A 12,393-nucleotide genomic window follows, 5' to 3' on the forward strand; every position below is an offset into this window, starting at 1 on the left:
AACATATTTATATATTTACTTAGTTATTTATTAAAATATTTATTTATTTGGCTGTACTTGGGCTTAGTTGTGGCATGCAGGATCTTTAGTTGCAGCATGCAAACTCTTAATTGTGGCATGTGGGATCTAGTTCCCTGTCCAAGGATCTAACCCAGGCCTCCTGCGTTGGGAATGCAGTGTTAGCCACTGGACCACCAGGGAAGTTTCTGGAACATATTTATACTAAAACCTTTTTTATCATTTAACTGAAATTCAGACATGATTGGGTGTCATGTTTTTATGTGCTAAATCTTTTAATTCTCTCTGTGCTCTTCCTCAGCTCAGCTGCCCCCTCCTCTCTTACTTCCTACCATTCCCTCCAAACACTATATTCCCTGTCCAGTTCCTTGTCTATGTCCATGCTGTTTCTTCTGTCCAGGTCACCCATCTTTCCCCATGTCCTCTTGGCAAACCCTGCTTATCCTTTAAACCCTGGTCCAAATGGCACCTCCTCTGGGAAACCTTCCCTGGCAGGTTTATTATCCTAATTTCAGGGTGTTCCCCAAACATATGGTTTTGCCTTACGATTCTATATTTTAAGTGCTGGTTTCTAAAATCCACAGACTTGACTGAATACCTTCAAAGGAAAGGATATAAGAAATGAACTCATTTTCCTCACCCTACTCCCTCTCCCCCAATTCCCACTCAACTCTTATATTAAGGTCAAATATTGATTGAGTACTTTTCTGTGCCAGGCACCAAGCTAAGAGCTTTGCATGTAGCATCTCTTGTAAATTCTCCATAATCTTACGATGTAAATTCAGTTGGATCTCTACTTTTTGGAGAAGGCAATCAGGCACATAGCCACTTGCCTCTGTCTCTGCACCTGTAAAATGAGGATGATTTTACATCCTCATCTTCCTCGTTAGGTTTTCTCCCCAACTAGGATATAGGTCCCAAAAGGGCAGGAACTTTTCTCCTTACAAACTTCTATATCCTCAGAGCCTAAAATTGTGTCTGGCATTGACTAGGCACTCAGTGAATTCCTGAATAAATGAATGAGTCACCTTATTTATGAGGAGACTGCAACTTTGAGAAAGTAACTTGTTCAAGAGCACAGAGGTGATTGTGGTGGAACTTTGGCTAGAACCAAAATTGATGTGTTGGTAAATGTTTAACAGTCAGCTCACTGAAAAACCAAGAGTCATGATTTGTAGCATATGTTGATTTCCATGTTGTAAATACACCCACCAAGGCAGATTTGAAGGAACCAACCTGACGTCAACTAGCTTGCAAATTTCCTGAAAGTTTAACCCCAGGGCCTTGCAGGCCTGTCTAAAGAAGCTGGTTCCAGATACCAAGAACTGGGACATAGTTCTAAAGAGTAAACAATTCCAAAGTATACATTCCCACCATTACTCTATCCTGCATCCCTGAATGAGGCACAGTTTATATTCACAGCTAAGTAGGAGAGGAAAGACACAAATAATTCAGTTCAAAGCAGATTGCATAGGTGATTCTTAAAAACCATAAACCCAATCACAACACCCCACCAACCCCCGGCTTAAAGACTTTTCAATATCTTCCTAATGCTCTTAGCAGAAAATCCAATTTCCTTATCATGACCCACAAGGCCCATTTGTGGAAACTCCTCCTCCTGTACTGAACACTGTATTAGGGTTTTTGTCATAGGATATAGTGGTTAACATGACATCCACAATTCCTGCTCCCATGCAGCCTGTGTCCAGTAAATGAGACTGTCAATAAACAAGTAATCAGCCATTAAGGACAGATTGAGATACACTGTGAAGTAGAGAAGGTGCTAGGAAAGAGAATCGTGAGGAGAGCTTGCTTACTTGGACGCAAAGTGAGTAGCGGAAGATTATGCTGAGATAGTGACATTGGAGGTCTGAAAGATGAGAAACGGTTGGTTGAGATGTGGGGCTAGTGGCTAGGCAGAAGGGGAGAGGATTTGGTAGTTTGAGGAATAAAAATAATTTCTGTACAATTGGAGACAGTGGAGGTAGGATGAGGAGGACGGTTATCAATATTGTGATGGTCAGAATGTGTCTCCCCCATACCCATAATTTGAAATTTTAACTCCCGAGATGATGGTATTAGGAAGTAAGGCTTTGATGAACTGATTAGATCAAAAGAGTGGAGCCCTCCTGATTAGTTTTGTAAAAGAGGTGGGAGAAAAATCCCTCACCCACTTCTGCATGTGAAGATACAGTAAGAAGGCACTTCTGTGAACCATAAAGCAGGCCCTCACCAGACAAGGAAACTGCCAGTGCCTTGATCTAGGACTTCTCAGCCCCCGGAGTTGTGAGAAATAAATTTCTGTTGTTTATAAGCCAGCCAGTGAATTTTTTTTTTTCATAGCAGCCTGAAAGGACTAAAACAGACAGCATGAACATAAAAAGCACAAGACTAATGGCCAAGGGAACTAGTAGAGGCTTAGTTCTCTTTGAAGACAGAAATTTATTTAAATCCCAGGAGCTCAGATGCACTCTTTGAATAGTTCTCTTCCAATGATGGGCAACTTTCACCTATGGAAAACCTATTTACACCACTTGAGTAGAAACAGGATTATCCTGTTTCCACTGGCCTTTGCACAGATGAATAAACAGAAGCCCAGAGAAGGAAATGTCATCGCCAACTGTTTCGTAGGCACTAACAATTGTATGGTCTTGGACACTACGCTTTCTGAGCCAGCGCTGTCCAACAGAAATGTAATGGAAGCTACAAAGAGAGCCACACGAGTACTTTACATTTTCTACTAACCACATTTTAAAAAGTAAATAGAAATAGTGAAGTAAATAGTAAAGTGAAATTAAATTTTATATTTTATTTGACCCTAAGTATAACTTCAACATGTAATCAACACAAGTCTTAGAAATCGGATGGGTATTTTCTTTACACTTAAAACACATTTTAATTCAGACTAGCCATAGTTCAAGCCCTCAGTTAACCACATGTGGTTAGTAGGTGTAGTACTGGACCGCGCAGTTCAATGCCTCAGTTTCCTCTGTGAACTGAGAATAAAATGAGGGATAAAACTGCCTAGGTCACTGAATGGATAAGAGAGGACCAGGGAAACACCTTGAGCCCCGCCCTGCACTCCGCCCGGCACGTAGGGGGCGCGCAATAAATCTTGGTTCTTTTAGTCTTTTCTTTCAACGCACCGCCCACTTCAAGTCTCCGCCCCTTTCCCCGCCCCCTTCAGGTTCCGGGCGGAAGTAGTGCTGTTAAAAGCAGGGCGCTTTGCAGTATCGCTTCATTTTACTGCAGTGTGGCCGGCTCGCGTGTCGCGCGCACTTCTGCTTCATTGGCTCTGCGGCCCCTGCTCCGGGCGCTTTACGGCAGTGTGGCTGGAGCTGCCGCTCTGGGGGCCGAGGTTTGGTAGTGAGTGGAGGGAATCCGAGTAGCCGGTGTTGACTGAGACTGGAACCATGGACGTTGGGGAACTTCTGAGCTACCAGGTATGAGGGTCGAGGAGGGCTCGGGAGACCATCCTCTCACCCAGGCAGTAATCACAGGGCGAGTTCCTTCATATCACTTTCTCCCATCTCTGCCCTGGGCCTGGGTCCTCTCACTTCTCGTGTCAGCCGGCTCCCTCCCTCGAATTTCTCCTGGGTTCTTTGAATTCATTCCGATCCTCAAGGCCCGGATCTCTTAACTTCAGTCTGGGCCTCTTCTCACCCTACCCTGGGACTTGATTCCCTTTCGCTTTTCTGAAGGCCCCAGACTATCTTCACAACCATTCTCCTTTAATTCTCTTCAAGTCACTGAGTTGATGATCGTGGTGGGAGAGCACTGGCCTTTCTTGCATTTGCGTATCAGCTTCTCTACTGATGGCTCTGTGGCTTTGGGACAAGTTCTATTGTCTTCTTGGAGCCTCAACTTTTGTATTTATAAAACAGAGACAGTAATAGCTACCTATTAGGGTAGTTTGAGGACTGTGTCAATCAATGAATGTGAAAGCTGATTTTAAAATGCAGAAAGTTGGACACATGTTAATTGCAGTTGTTGGCAGATGTTTGACTTTCTCACATGTGATGGGTCCCTAGGAATCTTCTTGTCCCATTTGCTCAGAATACATGTGGGGAAACTGGCCCAGAGGGTAGAAAAGACTTCCAAAGTCACTCAATAAGAGCTTTGATTAGAGATGAGGTCTTTTGGCTCCCAGCTCAACCATTTTACCTTTCTTTGGCCTTCTTAAATGTCCAGTATGGTAGCCACTAGCCACATACAGCAGTTGAACACTTGAAATGGGACTAGTCTGAATTGTTTTAAGTTATGCTTAGAATAATCAGTATAAAAAAGTAAAATTTTAACATTGATTACCTGACCATATCACCTACTTTGATTATTGAACATACTGATTAAATAATCATATATGGGTAATGGGCAAAATAAAATATATTCAAAATAAATTTTACCTATTTCTGTTGACTTTAAATGTTGCTACTGGCCTTTTAGTGTGGCTACTAAAACTACGTATATAGCTGGCTTTTCATTTTCCTTGGACAGCTCTGCAGTAGAGAATAGGGGACTAAGAGCCATGTGTCTGGAACTCTGTTGGTTGGCGTCTCTGTTTTGCTGCTCTCTGACTGCTGTGACCTGGAACAAAATATTTACCTTCTCTCTGCCTTGGTTTCCTTGTGTTGTAAGTGAGGACAATGAAAGTACCTATCATAGAAGTCTGTTGTGAAGCTGTTGTGAAATATGAAGTGTTTGGAGCCATGCTTGTCAAAGAATAAACGTTTGAAGAATGTTAGCAATTATATTCATGCAATTCACTCAGCCAATGTATTGTACATAGAACTGACCTTGGAGACTCTGGATATCATGGGAAAGAACTTGTAAGTAATGGGAAGTATATATAGCCAAATGATTTCCTTTTTAAGACAGTAATTGGATGTGAAAGAAGAAAGGAGATAGGTGGTTGAATGATTGGTTATATCCCTGGTGGCTCAGATGGTAAAGAATCTGCCTGCAGTGCCGGAGACCTGGGTTCAATCCCTGGGTTGGGAAGATCCCCTAGAGAAATGAATGGCAACCCATTCCAGTATTCTTGCCTGGAGAATTCCATGGACAGAGAAACCTGGTGGGCTGCAGTCCATGGGTTCCAAAGAGTTGGACACAACTAAGGCAGTCCATTGAGTCCCAAAGAGTTAGACATGACTGAGCAACTAACACTTTCACTTTGATGCCTGTTTGGCCTACACATGAGCACATTACTCATAAAATGGGCTTCCCAGGTGGCTCAAGCGGTAAAGAATGTGCCTGCCAATGCAGAAGACACAGGATACTCGGGTTCAATTCCTGGGTCTGGAAGATCCCCTGGAAGAGAAAATGACAGCTCATTCCAGTATTCTTGCTGGGATAATCCCATGGACAGAGGAGCCTGGTGGGCTGCAGTCCATGGGTTTCATAGAGTTGGACACAGCTAAGGCTACAGAGCACTCATAGAACATTAAAGCTTGAAAAGTTTCATTTATTTGCTCAACAAATATTTATTGAGTATGTACTTTGCAAGGCACTGTATCCACTAATATACAGCACTGAACAAAACAGATAAGGTTCTTGCTTTGTGGAGCTTATAATCTGGTGGGGAAGTAACAAGATGAGAGTAAGTGAATGAGAAATTCAGGTCATAAGTGCTTTGAAGGATACACAGGATATACTATGGAACTGGGCTGATTGATGTAGCCACTGGTCGCATGTTACTAGTGAACTCTTGGAATGTGGCTAGTTTGAGTTGAGGTCTGCTACCCATGTAAAATATACACTGGATTTTCAAGATTTAGTGTGAAGGAAGTGATGAAAAAGGTGACTAAAGTATATTAATTTTTATATTGATTCCATGCTGAAATGATGCTTAGGGTATATTGACTTAAAGAAAATTATTAAAATTAGTATTATCATCTTAAAAACATTTAAAATGTTTATAAATTTAAAATGTGGCTACTAGAAAATTTGAAGTTATATGTGCATCTTGTGACTTCCAATATATTTTTGTTGGACATTGCTGTGTGGTTTTTTTTGTCTTTATTTTTTAAAAAAATTGTTGGGGCTGCACTGCACAGCATGTGGAATCATAAGAGTTGCCCGACCAGAGATCGAACCTGCACCCTCTGCAGTGGAAGTGCAGAATCTTAACTGTGGACCACCAAGGAAGCCCTGGACAACACCGTTAAAGAAAATAACCCATGGAAGTGAGAGACAGGACCTATTATTTTTAGATAATATGGTTTGGGAAAGACTTTGAGGAATGGACATGATAAGATGGTTGAGAAGGAACCAATCATGTGAAAAGCACAGAATAATCAAAGCAGAGGGAACAGCAAGTACATAGACTCTGAAGAGGATCAGGAAGAGGACTGATGTAGCTGGAACTTGGTAAATGAGCAGGGGAATGAAAAGCGATGAAATTGGAGATGTTGCAGATGACTGGCTGTGGAGGCCTTGCTGTGGACCATAATACAGAGTTTGAATTCTATTTTGAGAGATGTTACAGATACCCTCATTCAGCCCACATGTTTACAAATGAAAAGTGAACCCCATTTTGGTAAAGCAACTCCCCAAAGGTTGTGGGCCAAGGTAGTGGCAAGAGTCAAAACCAGAATCCTGATCTGTTCATTCTCTACATGGCACTGTCTATGCAGTTTTCTTTCTGTAAGATCAGTGTCCACTCCTTCTGTTCCTAAAAGGTGGTACAGTCTAGAATCCAATCCATAACAAATCAGATGCACCCATCCTCTTGTGGAAAGTCATGAGGATCACCCAAGTTAATAGCTGCAAAAGCTCTTTGAAAACTAAGTTTTTATAGACATGAAAGATGTATTGCATGCTTGCATCCTATCTCTAAAAATAACAACCCTATGTGGAGGGCTGTTTTAAATCCCTTGTTGTACAAATGAGAGAACTGAGGTACAAAAAAGTGCCTGCCCCAAAGCTGGAGCTCCTACCCACTGTGCTGGGCTGAACTAACGTGCTTTTAGATACATCCTTACATTAATTTTCAACATGCTCTTTGAGGTAGGTGGCATGCCTGTTTTATAGAAAAGGAAACTCAAGCTGGAGGGGTCGGTTACCTGCCCAAGATGAAACAGCCAGTAAGGAGCAGAGCTAGAACTGGAACCAATTGAATACCCAAATCTAGCTTTCCAATTTTAAAAAACTTTAACAATTGAACTATGGTGCATGTATAGACAAATGCACACATCTTAAGTGCTTTTGATTATAGTTGTCATTTACAAAGTAGATTCAGTAAGACCACTAGTGTTCATTTCTCAGGGACAAAGCCGTCTGATTTGAACATCCCCACGCCCAGAGTTTGATTCAGTAATTCTCCCATGAGACCTTAGAATTTGCATTTCTAACAAGATGCCAGGTGATGCTTAAGCTGCGGGTCCAGGGACCCCACTTTGAGATCCCCTGGTCTAGAATGATCTACATTCCTCTTAAAATTTTCTCCAACTGAGACGTTTCATCTCCCTTTTCATGGCCATTAGTTTGCAATATTTTGAGTGTAAGCTATACTTTTCCCCCTGCCATCTAAGATATTGAGAACAAATCAGTTAATCTTTCTGGGCCTCAGTTTCCTCATATGACTAATGAGGGAAGATTAAGTAAGTTCCTCTGAGCTCCCTTCTAGCTTTAAAATTCTGTGATAACTAATTATTTAGGCTAAGAGCTCCAGAGATTTCAAGGGATAAAAAATGCTTGATGTAGAAGGATGAATTGGGGTTGAAAATCTGGGAGACTTGAGTTTTAATCCTACTTTTATCATTATTTATCTGGGTGACTCAGGATAAGTTGCTTCCCTTCTCTGTACATCATTTTTTTAAAAATCACGATTAATATACAATGAGATTGAGCTCTATGACTTCTTGTTCTTTCCTAAAATTCAAAGACTAAGGTAAATAAAGAAAATCTGTAATATCAAGGGTGTTTATTAAAAGTATTTGACATTTTTTGAGTGCTTACAAAGTCTCACTTTTGGGGCAGCTTGGTGGGAAGATTCCAATTTTCTACTGAGATTGGTTCTTCTAATAATAGAGTTAGGCAGCAAGCGCCTCAGTATATGCCTTATATCCTTGACATATGTTAACTATTCATTTGAGAAGACAGGAGAATTACAATGTGGACAGGAGGTGGTGGAAAAAGTCTTAAAGAGGAAACTAGTTATGTTCCCAATATGGAAATGTACTTTTTTGATGCCTTCAGGCTTAGACATCTCATCAAGAAGTGTGCCCAGCAGTTCCTTGGCTGAGAAGTTTCTGCTGCATAGACGCGTGTATGAACTCCAGGGCATTCTCATTAATACTAATTCCACAGATGTCTGGAAAAAGTTCTTACCTCTGAAGTTTTCCAATAAAGAATTCTCATTTAGTGCAGTTTGGCTCAGTGGGAATGACTTGCTTTGTGACATGAGAGTATTCTCTTTGAGGCAGATTGGGGTCGAGGACCCTTGGTTTTGGCAATATTGCAGACACCCACTCCTCTTGTTACCTATCAGTCAGTAATATAACAGTTCCTGAGATTGCAATGGCGTGTTGGAATGTAGTGTCTTTCTTCTTTACTCTTCTTATTTCTTTCTTTTGAAATAAAAAATTTTAATGACAGTAATTTGACAGTAGTAGTATTAAAAGAAAGTGTTCAAGAAAAAGGAAACTATTACCCCTAATCCTATAAATATTTTCATATTCCCAGAGGACTTTTGTGTTTTTCATGACTATAACCATTGTATATATACTGTTTTGTGTTCTATGTTTTAAGATTGCCAGAAATATTTTGTGTTTCTGCATAGTCTGCATGTTATTTTTAATGTCTGCAAACTTTTTTTTTTTTCTCAAGTCATAGGCCAACCATTTTCTATATGGGACTATAATTGTTCTTCTATAATCGAGTACTTAGGTGGTTTCCAGGTTTTGTTCTTGGAGATAATATTGCTGTGAACTTCTTTATTCAGGTAGCATTTCTCTCTCACATATGCTGTAGTAATTATCAAATGATTGCATATGCCTGGAGAGGGGATGCTGGAAATGGATTTGGTTTGGTTGTTGAGGAAAAGAAGACATTGGAATCTCAGCTCTGATGAATGAATAGAAATTCTGTGGGTAATGAAGGGGGCTAAGGAGTCATTGTTGACTATGATTAGGGAGTGCAAAAGCCCTGAGTGAAATGTAAAGAGCATTGAGCAAGTGAAGGGGAGTGGTGGGAAATGACGGGTTTGCCTCTGCTGCAGAAGTGTCAAGCGGTACACAGTGCTCATGTGGGATTAATCCCTTATCAGTTGACAGTGCTAACAGTGGTGTGTGTTCCAGTTTTACTGCAATCTTGATAATCAAGTCATAATTTATTTTTTCTCATTAATCTAGTAAGTATATAAAGTGTTAGTTCATTTGCTTTAATAAGCATTTTTTTTTCCTTTGTTTATCATTTGTACTTCTTATCATCTGCTTTTTCCTAGAGTTGTAGTTTACAACTGTGCTTTTCTGTTGTGTTTTTTGTTGATGAAAAAATTTCAGAAGACTGGACACTGTACTCAAATATATCTTTTCTTTGGTAGCCCCATTTTACCAAGAACTCTGAGAATATTATCCTAATCATGATGTCTCTTACAGCATCATGAAATAGGCTCTTTTTGCATGACGGTTTAGACTAGTGCTTTTCGAAGTTACTCATTGTTAGTGGGACTATAAATAACAAATTGCTATTCATATTGATATTCCCATTTCAGGGTGTTTCCTGTTTCATCTTCTGGGTCACTTTTTTGTTAATGTTCCCTCCCTCCCTTTGTGATCTTACCTTCTCTCTTTCCCCTGGTGAGTTCCTTTTATACTCGTAAAAATACATTGCTTTTATGTGCCTCCTTGCACACTAGGCAGTGACCCAGCACTGGAGTGTCTCACTCATAATTGATACCTAATAAATGATTGTCTAATGATTGAGTGAATGAACCAGTACGTGCCTTTAAATATGCCTTTTGGAAAGCTTTTGTTGTAATATGTTGTCTGCTTGCTGGCTTGTATCTCTTTGCTTTCATGTTAGACTTCAAGAAAGTTTGTTTCAAATCCATTATTTCAGTTTCTAAATTGTCCTCTGCCTCCTTATCATGTCTTGCTCCACTCCTCTTGCTACAAAACCTACATTCTTTTTTTTTTTTTTAAACAACTTTTAATTTTGATCTAACTTTAAACTTACAGAAGTTTTGCAAAAATAGTATGAAGAGTTCCCATATGCTCCTCAAATAGCTTCCCTTAAAGTTACACAACCAGAGTACAGTGGTTAAAATCGGGAAATTAACATTCATTTACTGATAGCAAACGTATAGTCTTAAATGTCACCAGTTTTGTTTGTTTTGTTTTCTAACATATATTTGTAAATGCTTTCTTTTTTTAATTAATTTTTTATTGAAGTATTGTTGATTTACAATATTGTTTTAGTTTCTGGTTTACAGCAAAGTGATTCAGTTAAAACATGTGTATATGTACATGTATATATTTTCCATCATGGTTTATTATAGGACCCTGAATATAGTTTCCTGTGCTATATAGTAGAACCTTGTTGTTTGTCTATTTTATGTATAGTAGTTTGTATCTGCTAATCCCAAGCTTCTAATTTTCCCTTCCCACCCCCTTTCCCCTTTGGTAACCTTAAATTTGTTTTCTATGTCTGTGAGTCTGTTTTGTAAATAAGTTCATTTGCATCATATTTGAGATTCCACATGTAAGTGCTGTCATGTGGTATTTGTCTTTCTCCTTCTGACTTACTCACTTAGTATGATAACCTCTAGAGCCTCATTATTCTTGACTCTTCACTAGAATTTGATTCTATAACCCGGTTCCTCAGCTTAGAGGAACTCATCCATCCTTTTGTCCTTCAGCAGCTTTACGAAAACTCTTGGCACACTCGCCCTGATTTAGGTTTCATGTGCCTACTGAACCTTCTAACCAGATGCTCTGGTATCACGCAATCCCCTGTGTCTCTCCACCAGCCCCCTTATCACCTACCCCCGGTTCTGCATTTCAGTCAGGGGTGTAGCTGCCTCTGGCTGACTTGAGAAGAGCCCTGGAGCTATTTCTCAAAGATGAAGGACAAGGTCCTTTTCCCTATGGAAGATACAAACTCTCAAGTGGAGAGCTGGCTCCTCTCTGAGGAGTCAGGAGGGTGCTAGGATCTGAAAATGCTTAAGTCACTGTTCTGGCTCTCATGGAGCTTCCAGTCTAAAGGGAAGCACCTCACAGATTTGAGAATTGATAACAGAGGCATCTGATGGGCTGCAGTCCATGGGGTCACAAAGAATTGGACATGACTGAGTGAACAGCAGCAAACACAGTACACAGTACCATTGAGTGAATAGGAAGTAGGGGCGAAGAGGCAGGAGCAGTCCTGCCGTTGGAAAGTTGGGAAGGCTTTGCGAGGGAGTTGTGGCTTCTTTAGGAGCCTTCTCTCTATCCTTTCTATTTCAGTCGCCACCATCTTAGTTTAGACTCTTGGGACTTTGTCAAATAAGTAGTTTTCTGGTGGATATCATACAGGCATGATAAATGTTGGTTTGTTTCCTGCATGTGCCTACTCTGATCATAGACGCCAGCCCTACCAATTTCAGCTTCCTTGGAGATAGGTCTTATTGAGATGCTTAATTTTGGAGGTGAACTTAAGGAAGCCGTAGCTTTCTGCAGTCTTTCACTAGATGTCACTGTTTAAATTGGGGGATTGCATTTATAAGACCCCGATAGAGAAGTTTTCACATGTAAAAATGACTGCTTTGGAGAATGTGGATGGTTCAAAATAGCTCTGTTGGAGAAAATAGTTCAAACACATGCCCTTCTGAATGTGCTCATTTTAGACATCTTTTAATGTTTAGTGTAGTGGGTGAACCTTCACTCTGGGTTAGACGGACTGCCTGTGTTTGAATTCCACCTCTGTTACTTGGTAGCTACATGACTTTGGATCAATTAATTAATCTCGTTAAGCCTCAGGTCTTCATCTTTAAAATACAGATTATATAATAGAGTCTGTCTCTGCCCCACCATCTTTTAAAAAAGCTCCACTTTACCATCTTTTTTGAGGATACAGGATCAAATGAGACAGTGTGGGAAGTGCTAAGTAGTATAGTGCCTGACATATGTTAAGTGCCCAGTACATGCTAGCTGTTAATTTTATTATTGATATAATTATAAGCAACACCGATGGTATAGCAGAAGGAAAAAATGTTTTTCTCGAATTCTGCAAAGCTGCCTTAGTATTCCCAAGGTCACCAGTCCCTTGGAGATTAAGGTTTAGGATGCTATAAAAGGAAATGAGAACAGTTTGTCACCCACACATGCCAGCGTGTAGAACTGTTCTCAATAGATTAAAGTATAACCCTATTCTACCACAGTTAGCAGCCACTGATAT

The 12,393-nt window shown here is 40.2% G+C and overlaps 1 protein-coding gene across 1 annotated transcript in view; it reads left to right on the forward strand.

Moving 5' to 3' along the window:
• Nucleotides 1-3,289: 3,289 nt before the first annotated feature.
• The window catches only part of CTNNBL1 (catenin beta like 1), a 160,265-nt gene continuing 151,161 nt past the window's right edge, over nt 3,290-12,393 (forward strand). The window contains exon 1 of the mRNA XM_043883285.1: nt 3,290-3,461. Coding sequence (XP_043739220.1) covers nt 3,432-3,461 — 30 coding nt within the window. The 5' untranslated portion in view covers nt 3,290-3,431. The remainder of the gene's footprint in view (nt 3,462-12,393) is intronic.

This window comes from Cervus elaphus, chromosome 23 (assembly GCF_910594005.1).
Source record: "Cervus elaphus chromosome 23, mCerEla1.1, whole genome shotgun sequence".
Lineage (NCBI taxonomy): Eukaryota > Metazoa > Chordata > Mammalia > Artiodactyla > Cervidae > Cervus > Cervus elaphus.